This window comes from Ctenopharyngodon idella, chromosome 16 (genome assembly GCF_019924925.1).
Source record: "Ctenopharyngodon idella isolate HZGC_01 chromosome 16, HZGC01, whole genome shotgun sequence".
Taxonomy (NCBI): domain Eukaryota; kingdom Metazoa; phylum Chordata; class Actinopteri; order Cypriniformes; family Xenocyprididae; genus Ctenopharyngodon; species Ctenopharyngodon idella.
This window is the reverse complement of record NC_067235.1, coordinates 11,221,187-11,242,576: the sequence shown is the minus strand read 5'-3', so window position 1 is coordinate 11,242,576 and position 21,390 is coordinate 11,221,187. Positions and strand designations below refer to the sequence as shown.

Here is a 21,390-nt window from a genome sequence, read left to right as displayed (position 1 = left end):
TCCTTATCTCGTCTTCATAAAACATGCTCAGTGGAAGAATAAAATAAATACATAAAGCTGTGATATAATAATAAAAAAAAATTGTCTCACCAATTCGGAAGTTGATATATCCTTCCCCTCCACTGAGAATGAGCTGAGAGATAGCAGCAGCGCCATCTGTTGAACTTGAGAAAGTACGGCAGCCTGCATTGATTAAAAAAAGGCCAGAAAGAAACAAAGTGGTTGAAAATATACTATAGAGTGCAACAGTACCTGTCCCCTTTTTCAGCACGCTGGTTCCAGAAGTAGTTTTTCCCATTCACTTTTCCCACAGGGATTTTTAAAAAAGTCTTTGTTAAAGAGTTACAGGCAATGAACCAGGGGTACAACACTACAAACTTTGATTTAAAGCAAAAAAAAAAAAAAAAAAAAGTATTTAAAAATCAGACAAGGTACAAGACTGTGTACTTAACGGCTTTAGTGAGGGAAAGAACTACAATCCCATGAAGCATTGCAAACAGCATAATGGAATAAGAAATGGAGAAATATAACTACTCATTTACAAAAGTTGATTATATATAAAAACAATATTATATAGTAGTATATATTGCAATAGTTTATTGCAAAATATGCATATATATATATATATATATATATATATATACACATACACACACACACACAAACATTTAACCCTTGTGCGACCTTATGGACATCGTTGTCATTTTCAGTTTTTTTTTTTTTTTTTTTTTTTTTAACTTTGGCACAGGTGTGTATTTTTATTGGAATTTTACTATTTCACCCCCATTTTCTTTAAAAAAAATTTATTTTGCACTAGGTACACAAAATAGTTCCTCTCAGGACCTTAAGGACAAAACTGCAATTTTTAATCCCAGGGCTATTTAACTATAAAATGATGCAATCTTTGTTAACAGCCTTTCATTTTGTTGGCAAGGCATCAAAATTTTAAATTTTACTATTTTGTACCAGATGGTGCCATTTTCTCAGGTTTGGCCTATAAAGCAAATACTCACTTTATTCCTGTTTTCTGCTTCTACATATTATAGAGCCAATTGGATAAATTATGCAGCCATAATTGTGTTGGTGTGGTATGGATGGTATGGTATGGTATGGATGTCAGAGTGTGTTTTGTATGTGTGTAATAAAAAAAAAAAAATGTGTGTATATGTGTGTGTGTGTGTGCGCTTGTAATATTTGAGAGAGAACAACTACTGCAAATCACAAATCCAACCTCTGTGTTTCCAGTGGAGATTTGCTGGCATCTAATGGGGAAAATTTGGTACTGCGCCCAAACAACCTCTTAGTGAAAGCTCATTTTTTGAGATATCAACCTCAAATTTGGAACACAACTTGTTTAAATTTATGGCTTTGATCTAGCAGTTTTAGAGTTCAACATGTTTCAACATGTTTTATAAAATATATATTTTTAATAAAATAATGCTCATTTTCATAAACTTAAACCACTATAACTTTTTTTTTTTGTTTCACTTTTTAAACAAGATTCTGCCAAGGGTCTTCTTTAAAATGAGACCAAACTTAAGTCTGTGCTCCCAAGCTTCAAATTTTTATGACAGTTTTTTTGACATGGACATTTTTGTCCTCTATGGACTTGTGTAACTTTTTTTAACTGACGCACAAGGATGAAGTATTTTGAGAGTGTAGAGAGACCAACTCAATTACATCATTCGCAGTGCTTCATGTGAGTGGGAGGAGCTAACAAGGTCTTTTGGAAGGCATTGCTTTTTTCGACTCTCTAATTGGTGTAATTGTCTGTACAGAATCATGGGTAATGTAGTTTTTCACCAGAAATTCCACTGTTAAACAGTCATTTTAAAAATAAGCTCAAATAATGCAGACTGACGGCTTCAGCAGAAGCAAATAACAAGAATTCACAACCTCATAGCTCATAGTAGGTCTGTCTTTAAAGGTTTATAAGTTACCATTCAAAATCAATTTCCCTATTGAGAAAATTAAGTTTTTACTTCCGGAACCAGACTGTTGCACTCTATTGTAACAATTACTCCCAATACTGGTGTCAATACTGGTCTTCCATCAACTCTTACTGAAAGTAAACAAGCTTCGAACCTGGAGCAGAAATAATGAATTTAACTGCTTGTCGGTGGCCATGGTAACAGAGCTGAGCTGAAGCAAGAGAGCAATATGGTATAGAGCAGGACTCTGAACCTACAAAAGAAAAAACAACGGAAATTCAAACAATGTAGAAGTTTCATAATTCAAAACCACTCAAGGAAAGTTTATTTTAGTGGGAAAAACACTTACTGAGTGACAGGCGAGCTGAGAAGATTGCACCACTTCCTGTGCCTACCCACAGCCGCCCACCGACCACAGACAGGGCTGTGATCTGAAGAGGAGAGAGAGACAGGAACGCAGAACCTGTCAAATGAAGAGGGGTTTAGAAAAAAAAAAAAAAAAAACACTCTCATGCATATAAGATTCCATAAAATATCCATATCAATGAATGAAAACAATTCAAATACCTAAAGCTTTAGTCACTATAGATGATAAATCTACTTCCTGTAGTGGGCGGCCAGTTGTCCAATCAAAAAGCCTAAGAATGGGATCCAATCGGCAGGAAGCCCAAACTCCACTTCCTGCTGCGCACAGAAAACGCACCTGCTGCTCACTTCGCTCAGACACTGTGAACGATTTCTAAATGGACAGAAAGAACAAGTATAAGTGAAAGAGTCAGAATGAACAATGATGAACAATGAAGGACTCCATTTCCATCCGAGACCAACCTCTAATTTCCGATTTTTTGCACTGATCATGTAAACTTTATTCCAGTATCCCACCCAAAGACAGCCCTCCTTTGCTAAGCAACAGCGAATGGGCTGCAAAGGGGGTGTGCCGAGGGAAAGCACTTCTTGAGACTGGAGATTCCAGATGCCTATAAATATGATCAATACAAGCCATAAGTACATTTCATATCTAAATAACACACCCAAACAGAGAAACCTCAAACAAACCTGAATTGTGGGTGAAGAATGCAAGCGTCCCATTGGCCAAGCCAGCGATCACCTCGCCCTGAGAATACCTTTTTATGTAGAAGAAATTCAATCAGGACCCTCTGGCATTTCATTTACATCAAAGATAACAATAAATGACAGTGATTCTAAAGACACTGACGTCAGAGAGTGCACCCCCTCAGAGAGACTGACAGACTGCAGACAGCGGCGTCTGGAGCTGGAGGATGAATGAATCAGCACTCTGCAAGAGGACAACATGAGTTGATGAAACATATCTTAATGCTATATTGCCTAAAACAACAGCTGATGACAACTAGATTTTTACTTTTTTTAAGCTACTATATTTAGCTTATGATGGAAGCTTGTTTCCGCCACGCAATACATAATAAATTAAAGCAATGAAAGGGCCCTCGCCACCCGTTGGCCTTAGGAAAACAGTGAACAGTGGGCGACATGCATGTAAGCGAGTGAATACAGGAGAAATATGGCAAAGTCATTTCGACGTGCCACACTTCCTGCTGCCAACCAGAGGCGCTTTGACTATTACTGAATATTGCCATGTTGATGTCTTCAGGCAAGGACTATAATCAAACATGTGAAGTTTGGAGCAGATCGGACATTGTATGCCTGAGTTACAACAACTTCCTGTTTCGTGGTGTTAATCACATACTTTAGCACGCCAAGTGTTGCATGATTTAACGTGTTTCTAACATGTTTGTTACTTCATGGCATACTGAAATGTGTTTCTGGGAGTGAATTACAGTGTGAAGCATGCCATTTCCTGTTGCCAGCAGGTGGCGCTATGACAAACTGAATATTGGCAAATAGATGTCTTTAGGCCAAGACTCTTATCACACATGTGAAGTTTGGGGCAGATCGGACATTGTATGCCTGAGTTACAACAGCTTCCTCTCTCATGGCGAAACATCAGACTTTGTCAGGCCGCCACAGACACGCCCTTCAGTGAAAACTCAAGATCTTTACAATTTAACATCGCTAAGGCCTTAAGATTAGACTGAAATATTATGTTGATCTGATTAAATCTCTATGAGGAGTTAATCACAGTGTAAAACGTCATTTCCTGTTGCCTACAGGTGGCGCTATGACTGTAACTGAATATTGCCATATAGATGTCTTCAGGCCAGGACTCTAATAAAACATGTGAAGTTTGGGGCAGATCCGACATTGTATGCCAAAGTTATAAAACTTTTCTTTTCATGGCGAAACATCAGATTTTGTCAGGCCGCCACGGACACGCCTTCCGGCGAAAACTCTAGATCTTCGCAATTTAACGTCTTTTAGACATATTTTAGACTGACCAAATATGATGTTGATCTGTTTAAAGCTCTAGGAGGAGTTTGTTAAAGTACACCATCTGGAAATGGCAAAAACTGCCAAAATTTTGCAGAGAAAATTCAAAATATCTCACTTCCTGTTGGGTTTTCAGATTTTGCACCCAGGGACTTTTTTGTAGGTATTGGGCTGTTACATGTGTCTACCGAATTTCATACCTGTACGTGAAATGCAGCGTGAGGGGCGCTTAATTGAAATCTTGTAGGTGGTGCTATCGAGCCATTTTGCCACACCTAATTCTGAAACCCATATCAGACGTAAATTTTCACCACTTTCATGAGTTTTCGAGCATGTTTAGGCCCTCAAAAATGCAATTCATTTCGGAGAAGAAGAATAATTGACTGAGCAATTACAATAGGGTCCTCACACCATCAGTGCTCGGGACCTAAAAAGGTAATTGCGATTTTTTTATCTCATAATTCTGACTTTTTAACACGCAATTGAGAGTTTATATCTTACAATTCTGAGAAAAGAAGTCAAAATTGTGAGATATAAACTAGTAATTGCGAGAAATAAAATTAGAATTGTGAGTTTATATATACTTTTTATTTCATAATTCTGACTTTTTTTTCCTCACAATTGCGAGTTTATATTGTGTGATAAAAGTCACAGTTTTGTCAGAATTGTGAGATATAAAGCAAAACTGACTTTTTTCCTCAGAAGTGCAACTTTTTATCTCAATTTTTACTTTTTTTCCTCAGACTTTTTTTTTTCTCACATAATTGTGAGACAGAAACACACTTCTGAGAAAAAATGTCAGATTTGTGAAAAGAAGAGTCACAATTATCTTTTTTATTTGCTTATTCCATGGCGGAAACAAGCTTCCATACTTTTGGGCCTCTAGCGGTTGAAGAATAAAACTACAAGTTACTTCTGGGAGAACAGTTTAGTCATCCACTTCTTTTAGTCTTGAGTTGTGCTCGATTCCGTTATTCTGCGTGGATGAATCTGATGTTGTTGTTGTTTTTTTGAGATTGGCAATGCTGACATTAGACATAACGACTGTGTTCATATCACAGAATGGTGGAAGCTATTATTACTTGCCCAGGCTATTCATTGGCAAACAGACCAGAGTAGTCAGTGGTTTAGAGACTGGCATAGTTACCAACAAATACAGTACATTGTTTTGTGAACCAAGAAAATGTGATGCTATGAAAGCATGTTAATTCATGTTTTATTATGGGGTCTGCCGCATTCCTTTTGCTTGCAAACTCTTTTTGGTTAGAAGTTCAGTTGTTGCGTCTTCAAGCTGCTTCCACTGCATACCTTCTTTCCTTTATTTACATATGTGTCATAAACACGCACAGACGAATCATGAAGGTATGCAGTTTCCCAAGAAATCTGTCCAGAAAACTCTTAAATATAAGTAATTGTTATAGACTTACCATAGTGATTTACGGTAAGGCAGAAACATGGTTTGGAAGATGGTTTGTTCATTTAAAACAAAAAAGCTAGCTTTAAGAAAACATTAGATGTTCTGAATGGTTGTTTTTTGCTAATTTCATTATGGACCAAGTGAAAATTGTTTCCAGTTGATTTGAAAAGTAATAGCTCTCCACAACAAGCTGGACAATTTGAGGTAATATGTATTTCTATAAAATGAGCTATGTATTAAACTTTAATACTTAAAATTAGAGATTTAAACAAACCTATGTATATACTGAAATAAGATCAAATAAATCAGAATGAGATGCTCTCACCCTCCATCCTGTGTTCCAATCCACACAGTTCCTGCAGTGTCTCCTAACACAAGAGTCAAGACATCATTGTTCAGTACAACTCGCCAACACTCAGTAATACTGAGAATATCCAGCAGCAAGAGCAGCTGATATGAATCGAATTTTAAGTGACATGCCATGAAAGGGTAATAACACAGCTAAATGTCAAAGAAAATATTAAACAAATTAACTTCAGACAGAGGTGTAAAAAAAAAAATAGAGTAATTCTACGTAAAGTGTAAAAAAAAAAAAAAAAAAATGTCAAAGAATCATCTTGCTAAAAAGACACTTGAAATAAATAAAAAATAATTAAATAAATAATGCACAAAATAACTTTTCTTGAGTATTTTAAAGGTAAGTGCAAAAATAGACTGATGAAACCAAAAGGCTGAGATTTTGCCATTCAAGTTACACTTAAAATCAACATGTGTAAACAGTGTTGACACATGCTGTGTTCAATTACATTTTACAGTAAAATGGATTTCACTGGCTGTTTTATATACAAGTAAAATGATTTGATTGGTAATGCAGTAAGAAAGACCAAATATGTTTTTTATTTAAGTTACAATGACCTTGAAAATATTCACACTGTTTTAACAAGTTTTTCTTTAAAAGAAATGAATACTTTTTAATTCAGAAATGAGGCATTAAACTGATTAAAAGCGACTTTTATACTGTTATATAAAATATCTATTTCAAATAAATGGTCTCTTTTGAACTTTCTATTCACCAAAGAAAACTGGAAAAAAAAAAGTACTATAATTTCCATTTTTAACATTGATAACAATAATAAATGTTTCTTAAGCACAAAATCAGCATATTAGAATGATTTCTGAAGGATCATGTGACACTGAAGACTGGAGTAATGATGCTGAAAAATCAGCTTTCCATTACAGGAATAAATTACATTTTAAAATCAGAAGCAGTTATTTTTAATTGTAATAATTTTTCACAATTTTACCGTTTTTTTCTGTATTTTTCAGCCTTGGTTAACATAAGAGACTTCTTTTGAAAACATTTTTAAAAATCTCACCGACCTTACCAAAAATTAAGTATTTAGTTTCAGTAATACTCAAGTAAAGCACCTCAAGATAATACTTACAGTAAGTACTACTATTCAAACCAGTGTAAAATAAAACAAAGCTGCAGTGTTCAGACTGACCAGTAGGGGGCACAGCACAGATGCATAATGCAGGGGATGAGGGTGGAAGGCTGAACTGATCCAGAATGGTATTGGAGCGAGCCGGGTCAATCACTGTGACATCACTGCTGGAAACAGGTCCAGTGACGGCCCACACCGAACACTGAGGATGGGAGGCAGGGTGTGAAATGTTTACAACAATGACATGATGCAACATGCTAATTAGATGAAGGTGGTGGTTAAATGCATTTTTGTACAAGCCAAGAACCTGTTCTGTAATACAAGGTTCCCAAAGTTCATAAAAAAACTTTTAAAACTGGGATTTCCAGTCCAACTTTCCTCCCCAATTTTATTCTAGTTATTCTTGGATCTAAAATATTTAATCAGCAAGAAATGGCTCTTTATGAGTGTAATGTATAATAAATTATTTTATAAAACCCAGTAATTACAAATTACTATAAAAACCATGGAAATGAAGGCGTGGAAACCCTGTACATGTTAATCAGCTGTAAAAGATTGTGATGGTTTGTTGAATATACCGTCTGCTCTCCTGATATCTCTGGAGGAACCGCAACAGCACATGTGAGCTGTAAAAAAAAAAAAAAAAAAAAATGTAAATTTATAAATCAACATCCTGTAAATCCCTGACCCTTACTCTCAACGGGCTAAAATCAGTGTAGGACTAGACACACAGCAGAGGAATGTGGAAAACGTATAAAACATAGATTATGGTGACGTTACATATGACATTAAGCACCTTAAAATTAATATGTTCAACTTGAGACACAAACAGCATTACAGACCATATCCTAAGTTAACCTGAATTAACCTTTTACTACTTTCTTATTGGGACACAGAGAAATGATGTGAAACAACAGAAGTGTTTTTAAATGTTAACTAAAACTAAAACTATTAAAAAATAATTTTCAGTAATTGAAATAAAGCTAAAATATAATAAAATATACTGTACAGTAGTGGCCAAAAGTGAGGTCCAGTGGGGATATTTGATTTTAATGATAAGTTAGATTAAACCATCAAAATATAAGTGAATTTTTATATATATTTTAAATATGAAGGAACAAAACTCTCTAAATTTAGTTAAGATGTTTATCTGACAAAATTACATGGCAAAAAACTACAGCTACAGTTTTTATTGTACTATGCAAAAAAAAATAATAATAAAATGTATAGAAAAACAAAAAGCTCACAGGAAAAAGCATACAATGACTACAACATAATCAATCATTAATTTTTCATTAGTTCTCTCTTGTTTTTGCATATGTTCATAATTTCTTTGTATGACAGCGTGGTCAAAAATTGTATCTGCACAATTTGGCATGTTTCATCGCTTTATCACAAATAAAACAACTGACTCCAAGCACAACTATGCAATATGCTTACAAAATCTTTAACAAATTTTTTATAATATTTGAATAAGGGTCAATTTTTCTAGGTCAGACATCACTTTTGGCCACTACCCTAAATTCTAGATAAAAAAAAACTATTAAAAAACACAATAAAATTAGAAATGTTGCTTTGACAACTAACTGAAATAAGTTAAAGTTGAAGTACTAAAATTAGTAAAACTAAAACTGACTAAAGAAACTAAATTAAAGCTAAATAGAAATATATAAAAACTAATAAAAATGAAAAAAATAAAAATAAAATTACTAAAATTAAAATGAAAACTGAAAATATAAAAATAAAAGCTAATTCAAAATAATAATAAATTCAATAATATTATGTGAATAATATTAAACAAGACTGAACGAGTGATCAGTGACCCCTTCACCTTCGCTGTAGCTTCTCTCTGGTCCAGCAGTCTCAGCTGGATGAGGACGGGCACGTCTTTGGGCTCAGGAGGGGGTTCAGAGTCCTGCTCCACATAAACACACACACTTTCACAATCAACTGACAAACAGATTCATAAACCAACTGAGAGGATTTTAGTTAAGGAGTATGATTGGTCTCCAAACAGATTCATAAACCAACTGAGAGGATTTTAGTTAAGGAGTATGATTGAGAGTGTGGAAATTTGTAGACATATACTCAATTTGTAGACTAGTGTACTCACTACTCACACCTTTGGGGTGGGAGCGGCTCACAGGACAACTGTAATCCACCTGTTGCTATAGATAACAACTGAATGAAACAATAATGCGTGCGTTTGTGTTTACCTTAATGTTTGTAACAGCGAGAGGCACGCTCCATCCATGGAGCTGTTTTTTACCCAGAGTACCCCACACATGAGAACGGATCTCCCTGTACAACTCTCTCTTCCTTAACCTGGGAGAAGGAGAAGTCCTGTGCAAATAAAAAAAAAAACAAAGCCATCACAGCAATACATTACATTTTAAAATATATTAAAATAGAAAACAGTTGTTTTAAATTGTACTAATGTTATGACTATAATGACTTTTTTTTTTATAACAAGGCAAGGTTAGTTCAGGTTGTAAAATTGTTCATGTGTCCCCAAAAATGTAATTATTTTCCTTTGCAACTTATCTTGCAAATCTAGCTTTTTAAACAATTTTTCCTTTTCCTTATTTTGGACACTCTTAAAATGTCAGTGATGCACAAGTCATTTGTTGGTAAAAACATAGTCTTAGAGACCTGACATCCACCCTATCATGTATCGCTTATAATACACAAGGAAAATTAGCAGGCATTTGAAACCGCTATTGCAAGAGGACTCACTCTTTTGGGGGCGGTCTCGTGGAGAGTTGCTGTGGAGACCCCACTGGTGTTTGTGCAGGAGCTGGCGTGGGAGAGATGGTTAATGCTAAAGCTGAGGCTGGTGCTAACTGACCCTTTGTCAAACCTAGAAAACGATTAAACCTGCAAGAAAGAAAAAAAAGGGCTCAGAGCAGGAAATACCATGCACAAACTGACTGTTAGGTACTGGTTGTACAGGTATACAGTATCCTCACCTGCTCCAGACACCACCCTTCCCTTCAACAGGAGGGCGCTCTTCTTTGGTAACTCTAGAGGACAACATAAACAAATTAGTTTAACTCCAGTTTTACATGTTCTGTGTAAAACATGTGTGTTTGCTTGTGTAGAAGTCACTGCCACAATGCTAGGGCCACATGCGCTTGATAAGGTGCTCTGACTTGACTGATTTTTAGAGCATTGCCATGTCATTTCTCAGGAGTTCTGGGTAGTTATTTAATGGATTAATTCAAAGTACCAATTATATAGACAAATCACATGATTTGTCGCATTATTAATGCTCACAACACACCACTTGTGAAGAAGGTTAACAGATCTTGTTCCTCACTTTACAGTTCTGAATGAATATGAATATTTCTGTTAAAGATGAAGAAATGCATCATGGGATAGGTAGTTTAACACACCTTAGAGTCTGAGAGCGTCGCATAGTTTCCTGCAGTTCAAACAGTCGCTCTTTGTACTGATTTTTCTCCATGACGACCCGGGCCATTTCAGAACGAGAGAAGCGACGGAGGGAGGTAGGTAGCGAGGCCTGGAGCGAACAAAAGAGAATGAAGCAGGAATTAGGTGTTGTTTTAGGATTAGGTGGAAGTAGAGTTAGTTAGTTAGCAGAGTTTTCACAATAGCGATATCAAACATATCTGTAAATATGCCTTGCACCTGAAATCTTTCATAAAAACTTACATCAGGGTCCTCTGACTGGATTGTCTCTAGCTCTTTACGTAACCTGTAGTGAAATATAAAAAGCCATTTCATAAATAAATATCCAAACAAGCAAATCACAAACTGTTGCCTATTAATCTACACTACAAAAGTTTGGGGTCAGTATGTTATTTTTAAAGAAACTAATACTTTTACAGCAAGGATGCATTAAATTAATCAAAAGTGACAGTTAATACATTTATAATGTTACAAAAGATATCTATTTTAAATCAATTCTGTTCTGTCCACGCTCTAATACAGAAGGGGGCACGCGCAGTAATATAACACTGTTTGCTAACCGCCACAACAGGAAAAAGAGCAGAAGAAGAACAGCATATACACGAATGACTTGAGCGCTTGAAAACAAAAGTTCACTAGAGTGAACATGCGCATGCGTCGAATGCATCTTTCTGCGCTCATGGACAAAAGAGTATACTTTGAAAGGTGAAACAGAGCGGGAAAATTAAGTATCGGAGGGTTGGGCTTAAGCTTTAAATGTTTAAATATAGTTTAAGTGGAGCAAATTGTAACACTATAATGCAACCTATGCAAGAGTGCATTCTGTTACTGCTTAGTGCTTAATACACTATAGGAGGCTGTACTGTACCAACTAGGGGACTAAATGCCGCTAAGTGGAACAAACTGTAATTTGCACTACTGTCTGTAAATAAAAGAAGCCTAGCATTGTGGATTTGTTCCTTTGACTGGTACAACTTTAATTTAGGGTCCAATTCTCACTATTAACTAGTTGTTTATTAGCATGCATATTACTAGGATATTGGCTGTTTATTAGTACTTATAAAGCAGATATTAATGCCTTATTCTGCATGACCATATTCTACATCCCATAATCCTACCCAATACCTAAACTTAACAACTACCTTACTAACTATTAATAATCAGTAATTAGGGTTTTTTTGAGGCAAAAGTCATAGTTAATAGTAAGAATTAGACCCTAAACTAAAGTGTGACCATTTTTCCTATTGTACCGAAATCGTACTGAACCGTGACCCCAAAACTGAGGTACGTACCGAACTGTGACTTCTGTGTACCGTTACACCCCTATTATTTAGCATAAGAAACTTCTTTCAAAAACATAAAATCTTACCGACCCTAAACTTTTAAGCGACAGTGCATTTTTTTTCCTAATCACAATCCTATTTGAAATATTTATCAGGCTTTGTTCCTGAAAATACTGAGCAGTGTCATTTTATGTATATGACTGTATCATTCCCACTGTTATATATTAAAAAACTGCTTGGTTAAGTATTCGGTAAGCTGCTATTTCTAAATTAAGTCATGATAAATTTCAGGTTTTACATGAGAATCAATAATTCGCTTTACCGCTTGGTTTCCTCCTCCATCTCCTTGGTTTTCCCTTCCAGTCGAGTGATGGTTTCACGGCAAGAAGCAAGTTCCATATTCAGGGAAGATCTTTCACTGGTCAGCTCTTCAACACGGGATATAAGGGCCTTACGAGCAGCATCCACCATTTCACTGAGACAAAGGCAGGAACATGGATGGATGGATGGACATACATGTGTTGATAGATAGATAGATAGATAGATAGATAGATAGATAGATATGGATCACAATCAGGGATTCAGAGCCTCATTCAAACCTCAACTTTGACAATTAAAAGATTGATTTAGATTTAAAAAAAAATCTTACTGAGTGTGTTTTAGTTCCTCATACTGAGAAAGAACCTGTTCAAACTGGTCTGTGCTACCTGCAAACAAAACAAAAACACAAAAAACATTTAACCACACACATGCAAAACTGCTCAATTATTGTACAGACCAACCTAATGTGTTTTTGCATTAAAAACATTTTTTATTAACATTTTATACATTTTGATTGCAGTTGATAGGAATTTTATGCTTTCGCCTGTTCCTTCTTTCAAATGTAAATTTCTTCTAACACACACAGACACACATACATGCAGATTAAACACATGATCATACATGTACCTCTGACGCTGGCCCCTTGGTCGACGTTTTCCACATACTCCCTGCTGAGTTCAGATAACTCTGAAAACACAGAGTCGGTATTCCTCAACTCCCACTCCAAGCAATCAGAGTCGGTGTCCATCTCTTCCTCCTCCTGTGATTTTTCTCCATCTTTCACCTTCTGGTCTTCATCTACCTCTCTCTTATCCTCCTGGGCTTGTTTCATCTCATCAAACAAACTAGAGTTTAGTCCAGAGGTCGCTGTCTTCGAACAAACAGGGGAGCTGGAAAGAGCAAAGAGAGACAGATGAACAGAAAAGATGACAAAAAGTTGTTTATGAGAAATAGATTAATTATGGGTATATAAGAAATGCAATCAAATATTATCAATATTAACCAAACTCATAAGACTGTATTTATTTATTTTTTCTCTGCCATGCAGGAGGAGACAAATGACAAAAAATCATCTGACTTGACTTAAAAATAAATCAAATAATAGAACATCCACAGGATGTTACACACATTGACAGAGAAACAAACACCCACTCACTTCCTGAATTCAGTAAGACAAAAAGACAAGTGCATGACAAAAAAGAAAGAAAAACAGAAATTTGACTGAGACACACAAGCCTTAAACGACCTTTACAGTATGAAAAACATTTATGGAATTCACAAAAAATTTTGTGGCATTTAATTCCACACTGGTAAAGTATGATTTTCAGTATGATTTTTAAAGTTTTTGAAAGAAGTCTCTTATTCTCACCAAGGTTGCAATCATTAGATCAACAAATATTCCAAAAAAAACAGTAATATTGTGAAATATTATTACAATTAAATATATAAATATAATATAAATAAATATATATATTTTAAAATGTATTCCTTTTCAGCATCATTACTTCAGTCTTCAGTGTTATAGAAATCATTCTGATATGCTAATTTGGGTTTCAAAAAAAAAAAAAAAATAATAATAATAATATATATATAATTTTTTTTATTATTATCAAATGTTGAAAAGAGTATTCTGTTAATTTTGGTTAATTAAAAGCATTTATTTTCTTTAAGAAAAAAAAAAACAGTGTATACAGCACATATATAAAAAAAAAAAAACTATATATATTCAAAAAAAAAATATTCATCAAACTGGTACAGATTAGGCATGTGACAGTATCCAATTTTCCTGTTAGGATGATTGCTGAAGCTTTTATCACGGTATACAGTATCACGATACTGAAATAATTTGCAAAAAAAAAAGTGTCGTCATACTATAACAGGTTTAATAACTTCTACGGTGTGGTTATTTGAATAATTTCAATACTGTTCAGAAACAGAAAGTAGTGCAGCTGCTTTGTTTAAGGGGTTACCGGGGTAACGGCTGCATTTCTGCTGTTCCATAAGTGCCCTCTACTGTAAGAAAGTGAAAGTGCATTTTTATTCAGCGACAGGGAGTCTCCTTTACTTTTTCCGCCATGCTGCTCATGCGTATTGAGGTTGTTTACATTAGAGAGTGCGCATGCCCCTTTGATGCATAAAGGCAGTGATGTAAGTTTTAACTGGTTGATGGAAAAGTAAATGCATTCTAAAAATCTGAACAATTCATAATAAATAATTATTCACTGTATTTTGAAGTGCCCACAATAACAATACAGTGCATGATCATTATTGTGATATATCGTATTACCGTATATCAGCACATGCCTAGTACAGATACAGTACAATACAGTGTCTCCTTATAAATGAATGTACCTTGTTTCAACAAAGCCCTTCAAATGGGCCAGCTCAGGGGTGGAGCTTATGATGTCACTGATGAAGGATTGATCATTGTTATGGTTGACCTCAGCATCGGTCATGTTGCTGTCATTGGTAACAGTAATTTCTGACACAGTGGTATCAGGGACACCACCAGCCTTTGGACCATGCTGGTGAAAGAGGGGGATAAAAAAGATGCTTTGTGAAAATCAAGATATTTATTGTTTTATACTAGCAATCAGGGCTTGACATTAACACCCGCCAGCCCGCTACATTTCGGCATGGGATTGCAGGTATTATGCATAATTTTACTTATTCCTGCAGATTTTGTGCTCACACCCAAAGTGGGTGCACATAAAGCCGCCTCTCAGTACAAAATTGAGTTATTTTTCACTGCTTATTGCATATGAACAGTCAAATACACACAAAATAATGTCAAAATGCTGCTCTAAACACAGTTAGTTATGTTTTAAGTGAATGTAAACAGTTGAGAAAGTTGTGTAACAGTATAATGGATCCATGTGTCAGGTCTTAAAGTGACAGCAGCCTAATATACCTAATATACCAAATTATGAGATGATATTAAAAATATCTATATGGTAGTTTCTTCCCCATGGTATCCATGTCAACATTGTGGCCAGTGAAATTGCTGAGTAACCACAGTGGCTGGTGAGCAAAAAAGTTAATGTCAAGCCCTGCTAGCAACATAAAAGAAATATTCTGGGAGAGTGAGTGTCTATCACACTGAATTTCAACTAAAATCACCTCTTCAGTGCAGGTGGTTTCAGTTTGACCTTGGGTAGAAACAGCTTCTGAATGTTTGCTGTGCACATGATTCCTGCAAACAAAGAGAATTTCAGCTGACATGACAACACGATGATCATTTCCAACTTCTCAAATGCAGAGAAAGTTATAGTTTTTTTTTTTGTTTTTTGTTTTTTACAAGAAACATGTACCAAATTCCATTACCTCTTAAAAAAAGGTTAGGTGTGTGTTACCTGAAAGTGGAGCCTTCACTCTCCCACTCCTTTTTCTTTTCCAGCAGATCTCGATGTGTCAGTACTAACTGGATTTTAAAAGAGAGGATTAAAATATGATTTTAAGAAAGAACCATCAAGCTAAAACTAAAACAGACACAGAGACTTAAGTATTGACGGACCTTGTTGTGTGTGTGTTTGATTGAGTTTAGTTCTCTGGTCAGATTTGTTTTCTGCTCCTCCAATGCCATCACTACAAAGAAAAGACTACGGTCATATGTTTTAAATATACATTTCTATACATCATGCTAATGTATATTAAAGGGATCGTTCACCCAAAAATGAAAATGACCCCATGATTTACTCACCCTCAAGCCATCCTAGGGGCATATGACTATCTTCTTTCAGATGAACACAATCAGAGTTATATTAATAAATATCCTTAGTCCTCCAAGCTTTATAATGGTTGTGAATGGTAGCCCAAATTCTGAAGACAGAAAAAAAATGCATCCATCCATTAAAAAAAAAAAAAAAAAAAAAATGAAACCATACGACTCCAGGGTCGTAATAAAGGCCTTCTGAAGCAAATTGATGCATTTGTGTAAGGCAAGTATCCTTATTTAAAACTTTATAAAGTAAAATAACAAGCTTCCGGCACGACAGCAATACGCATTCGGAAGACCGTTATTTTACTTTATAAAGTTTTAAATAAGGATACTTGCCTTACACAAACGCATCAGTTCACTTCAGAAGGACTTAATTAACCTCCTGGAGTCGTATGGATTCTTTTTTTTTTTAATGGATGGATGCATTTTTTTTGTCTTCAGAATTTGGGCCCCCATTCACAACCATTATAAACCTTGGAGGACTAAGGACTTTAAATATATCTCTGATTGTGTTTGTCTGAAAGAAGATTGTCATATACACCTAGGATGGCTTGAGGGTGAGTAAATCATGGGATAATTTTCATTTTTGCGTGAACTATCCCTTTAACAGGCTGGGACAGACAGAGAGTGAGGGCAGAAGAGTGCAAGGTTTAATTAGGAGAGACTCACATTGATCAGCTTGTTCTCTGGCTTTCTTCTCCAGTTCTCGTTCTCTCTTTTCTCTCTCCTTTTCTCTCGCACGCATTGTTCTCCTCTCTTGCTCAAACTGGTCATCCAACTCCAAATAGCGCTGACGGTATACAGAAAGGTTTAATGTTTTAAAAGTATTTAAATTTAAAAAGTGCAATTTTCCCTCATTAAAAAAGTTTTACATTAAAAAAAAAAAAAAAAATGAAGAAATAATTATATGTAAAACCATGTACACTCACATGAGATGATGTCAGTTAAGATAGATAATTCATGGTTGACTGCAAATAGGATTTTTCTTTAAAATGGCATAAGTAGCTTTAGCATACGTATATCTGAGCAACAGTTGTCTACAGTGGCAATTCTATTTTATTTTTTTAAAGAAAGAGACCACAGAATGACCACAATGTGCAGGGAGAGAAACGAGAGATTACTACTACTACTACTACTACTACTACTAATAATAATAATATTTTTTCAATTTAATATTTAACCCAATTAAAACAAAATCAATAAAAGATGTAAATAAATATTAAAGTCCCCCTGTGGTCAAAATAACATTTTTAATGTTGTTTATGTGTCTATTTGGTGTTTTTAAGATGCTTTAAAACAAACCATTTGCAAATTCATAAGTCAACACCATTGGTATATTCTCGGTATATTTTTCTGTTGATATTAAAAATCGGGTACATTTAGCAATATAGTAGGTGAATTACGTATATGATGTATATTACGATGTTATGATGAACTATATGCCTTTCTCCACTGCCGTTCTGAGTTGTTCAAGATGCTGATTTTTAGAAGGCAGACTGAGATGGTGAACAGGAACATGGTTTGTGTAATATTAGCAACACGTTATTAGCAGCTGTTTGATAATATAGTCAAGCAAAAGGCTAATCATATCAATTACATTGACACATAAAACGCATTACCATTCTGATACATTGATTGTAGATGGCCCTGCATAATTCACTCTTCCTCTTCTTCTGAATCAGTTTCTGGTTCAAACATATATGGCTGAATTAAACCAGTATTTCCACTACAGTAAAGTTGAGCGAGTGGATCAGGTAGTCCGAGCTGGTGTGAATGAGTGGAGATGGGGACTAATTTGCCTATTCATGGTTCCGCATATAATAAATAAAGGGTGTAGAGTTACATTCAAGCTATTTTAAGGCATGATGAAATTATTTTCACAGGAAAAAATGTTTAAATGTGTCATTTTGGTGATCAAAGATGAGTTTTTACGGATAAAATTATTGACTACAGGGGGACTTTAATAAACCCAAAAATCGAATAAAAATTTTTACAGAACTGATCTATTTAGTCAGTCATGCCACTCTTTTGATTGAGTGGCAAAAACAGCTGCCCCATATCACAGTTTCATTGTTTTTATGGAGAATTTAGCTTCCCATAATTAATAATTCTCCAGGACAGTGGCAATGAAGGTGCCCTAGCACTAACTCCACCTATGGGTGTCAATATTAAACCCCAAACAATAGTACTGCTAAAGTTTACCTTTAAAGTTTGAACATTTTTAGGAATAAAATTTATTAAAAATAAATTGTAAATTATTTTTTAAATCATTAAATTTAAAATTTTTGAAATTAAAAAAAGCAATTCACAAAAGACCTTCAATTCATCCCACAGGTTGTCTCTCACCTCCTGGCTCTCTCTCCTCAGTGTTTTCTCACTCTGATACCTCTGCAGCAGTTCTTCCCTCTCTTCTTTCTCTTTCTCTGCCTCCTCCTCTCTCTCTCTCAGCTGAGCCCTGCAGCTCGCCAGCCCCTCCAGAACCCAGACGAGAATGGGCAGCAGAGACTCCACCACTCCAGCTCCATGAGTCTCCACCACTGACTACAAAGAAAAAACAGTTTGAACTGTATTTGTTCCCTTGTGATGTTTTTGGTGGGTTTTTCCTCCCCATCACATTTAAAGCTCTTATCTTAGAGGCCAGTTGCACTCACAGGAAGAGCAGTACTTATGACTTTTGCTTGTAAAGGAAAAAATGCTATGGTTGACTTCCCTTATGAAAAGTTAGCAAAACATCTGCTCTGAACTTCTGTTTTATAACAATGGTACGGTGTGTTTGAGTGAGGGGCAAATGATTAAAATGCTTCTAAAGCTTTAAAGAACCGTGATTATTTTTATGGAATATTTCAGTATATATTATAAAAGATTAATCCATGCACATTATTATTTTTTACAAATTCATGTGTCCTCATAATCTTTAAAGGGAACCTATAATGCCCCTTTCACAATATGTAATATAAGTCTCTGGTGTCCCCAGAATGTGTCTGTAAAGTTTCAGCTCAAAATACCCCACAGATCATTTATTATAGTTGTCAAATTTGCCCCCATTTGGGTGTGAGCAAAAACATGCCTTTTTTGTGTGTGTCCCTTTAAATGCAAATGAGCTGGTGCTCCTGGCCCCCTTTCCAGAAGAGGACGGAGCTTTAACAGCTCACGCTTCGTTTGCTCAACAACAACAACAAAGCTGGAGAATCTCACGCAGCCAAAATGACGATTGTCAGTAACGGTGTTCAGCCTTACATTGTTCAAACCGGAGTCGCACACTAATGGAGAGATTCAGGAAGAAGTTACAACTTTTAGAATGCATCTGGACGTTTCTGAATTAATTGATTCAACTCATCGACTAGCATGTGCCGTCATGTTAATCTTTTGTGCAAATCCAGCGTTGAATTGACCCTCGTTTGTGAAGCAGTCCGGCGTAAATTGGAGGCATGGTAACAACACAACAACTACAACAACTCTTCCTCTTCTCTAAAGCAGCCCAACATGGCCTCACCCCCTTTGTTGTGTGTTCTCGGGGGCAGGGTTTATGTAAATTTTGGGGTTTGTGATGTCACCAACCCGGGAAGAAGCTTGTTGTAGTCCCTACCAGCCGTTTGTTGTAGTCCTTAAAAAGCGATTTCTGTAAAAGAAAATATCTGCCTTTGCATTGAACTTTGAGCACTATAACTTTGCAGATATTGTTTATGCTCAAACAGCAAAAGTTAAAAAAAGTGAAATCATAATCAACCACCCCTTTAATCAAAATGTCTTCCCCTCCACTTCTCTGATGATGTGGGAGTTTTTTTTTCGCGTGAAGGCAGGACAACCTGTCACTCAACTGAGATCGACCAATAGCAAACCACAACGATCCAATCAATTCCTGATGGAAAAAATTAAGTCCTACCCTACATTTTTTCTTATTTGAAAACCCGTTTCACTCGGATATACATCACAATATGGAAGAAAAGACTATTGCAACTTCTGTTTTAATGCTAACGTTAAAGTTATTTTGATTGGTGAGTGTATTAAGGTGGAAACTTTTGATTGGTTACCTGTAGCTCCGAGTAGAGTTTCCCCGCCTCCTCACTCACGATATCTGGATCCAGTTCCAGTTCTCCACTTCCACAAAGAGCACTTTCGCCACAATCCATGTTTCAGGGCTCCTTGTTCTCTGATTGACTTTTTAAATATTACTATGATTTGAATCTACACCCAGCCTTGCTGTTGTACTTTGCTATATGACCCAATCGTCTTCCTTTTTTAATCACACTGTTTTCACTACCTTAAAATGTTTTCAGAGTGTACCAAAAAAACACATGAAAATAGTGCTGTTAGTGACGGCGTGTACATCTACTAAAACATCTCTTCCTTCTCTTATAAATAACTACCCGAGAAACAGAACTATTCTCTTAAGCCGCATGGTATTTTCAGTTAATTCCTCCCCTTCCATGCTTCTCGTTTTCTGTCTCACATTCATTCTCAAAACTAAACTGACCAAAGGAGTTAGGGGTTAGTTGGCGCTGTTCGTGTCTGGAGGTGTTTTGGTGTCCATTCTGGGAGAAAAAGAAAAGATAAGTTTTTTAAAAAGCAACTTGTTATGCATGCAATTTATTGCCCAATATTGATTGCAAGATTACTTTGAATATTTGTATTTTTATTCATTCATTTGTCACAAAAGAGGGCTATTTAATTGAAGTGAAAAATGGTAAAACCAATTACACAGTCTAAAATGTATTTCTCCAATACATTTATATAAATGTTAACATAAATCATATCCATCTTCTACCCCAAAACATGGTTTAATTATAAAGCTCAATAAAGTCTGAATGCAGTTTTAGATCTAAGGTTTAAAAAATAACTACCATATAACTTTTGTAATTGTCTGTAACTCACCCAAATCTAATGCTTGGTCTTTGTATGTTATTTAAATACGTTTTTATTCAGCTTTCTGTTGTCACTCTTAGTGTGGTTCACTGTAAACAGTGAATAAGCTACTGAAAAAGTCATTTAAACGGCCAATATAAAAACAACTGTCAAGAACATCATGTTAATTGGGTTCTTGTAGCAAGAACTGTCATGAGCACAGACACACACTGTACACACATGCATAACACACATTTGAAGTCCCAGAAAGACGAACACATCTCTCAGACTCAAAGAAACATTACTTCATAAATATAAAGTGCAAACATAAACTCGTATATTCAACAGAAAGTCATATAAACTTAGCGTGACGTCGGCAAACACCTTGAACGCTGTCTGCGGGTGTCTGCTTTGACACTTGGCATTTTAACGGGATATTTCTCCACCAAACGATCATTTATTGTGGTAATAGCAAATTTATAAACTCACCTTTACATTTTACTGTGGCTCGGACACAATGTCTATGAGTTCACGGGGATGAAATTACAAGTCCTTCGCTTTAGAAACGATATCAATTACCCTAAACCAGGTTAAAGAAGTAGGCGTGGTTAGAACGTCAGCCGCTTGAGTGACG

At 35.6% G+C, this 21,390-nt stretch overlaps 1 protein-coding gene across 1 annotated transcript in view; it reads right to left on the bottom strand.

Moving 5' to 3' along the window:
- The window catches only part of si:dkey-17m8.1 (C-Jun-amino-terminal kinase-interacting protein 4), a 22,476-nt gene extending 1,086 nt beyond the window's left edge, over positions 1 to 21,390 (bottom strand). Inside the window, exons 1-27 of the mRNA XM_051865109.1 lie at positions 21,246 to 21,390; positions 19,946 to 20,446; positions 18,261 to 18,455; positions 16,584 to 16,704; positions 15,711 to 15,781; positions 15,550 to 15,617; positions 15,317 to 15,389; positions 14,549 to 14,721; positions 12,824 to 13,086; positions 12,525 to 12,582; positions 12,198 to 12,350; positions 10,836 to 10,878; positions 10,556 to 10,683; positions 10,130 to 10,183; positions 9,897 to 10,037; positions 9,377 to 9,503; positions 8,992 to 9,075; positions 7,739 to 7,786; positions 7,221 to 7,362; positions 6,041 to 6,083; positions 3,148 to 3,228; positions 2,988 to 3,055; positions 2,760 to 2,908; positions 2,499 to 2,670; positions 2,281 to 2,394; positions 2,086 to 2,184; positions 91 to 183 (exon numbers count right to left, since the gene is read on the bottom strand). Of these exons, the coding sequence (XP_051721069.1) occupies positions 91 to 183; positions 2,086 to 2,184; positions 2,281 to 2,394; positions 2,499 to 2,670; positions 2,760 to 2,908; positions 2,988 to 3,055; positions 3,148 to 3,228; positions 6,041 to 6,083; positions 7,221 to 7,362; positions 7,739 to 7,786; positions 8,992 to 9,075; positions 9,377 to 9,503; positions 9,897 to 10,037; positions 10,130 to 10,183; positions 10,556 to 10,683; positions 10,836 to 10,878; positions 12,198 to 12,350; positions 12,525 to 12,582; positions 12,824 to 13,086; positions 14,549 to 14,721; positions 15,317 to 15,389; positions 15,550 to 15,617; positions 15,711 to 15,781; positions 16,584 to 16,704; positions 18,261 to 18,455; positions 19,946 to 20,044 (2,860 nt within the window). The 5' untranslated portion in view covers positions 20,045 to 20,446; positions 21,246 to 21,390. The remainder of the gene's footprint in view (positions 1 to 90; positions 184 to 2,085; positions 2,185 to 2,280; positions 2,395 to 2,498; positions 2,671 to 2,759; positions 2,909 to 2,987; positions 3,056 to 3,147; positions 3,229 to 6,040; positions 6,084 to 7,220; positions 7,363 to 7,738; positions 7,787 to 8,991; positions 9,076 to 9,376; positions 9,504 to 9,896; positions 10,038 to 10,129; positions 10,184 to 10,555; positions 10,684 to 10,835; positions 10,879 to 12,197; positions 12,351 to 12,524; positions 12,583 to 12,823; positions 13,087 to 14,548; positions 14,722 to 15,316; positions 15,390 to 15,549; positions 15,618 to 15,710; positions 15,782 to 16,583; positions 16,705 to 18,260; positions 18,456 to 19,945; positions 20,447 to 21,245) is intronic.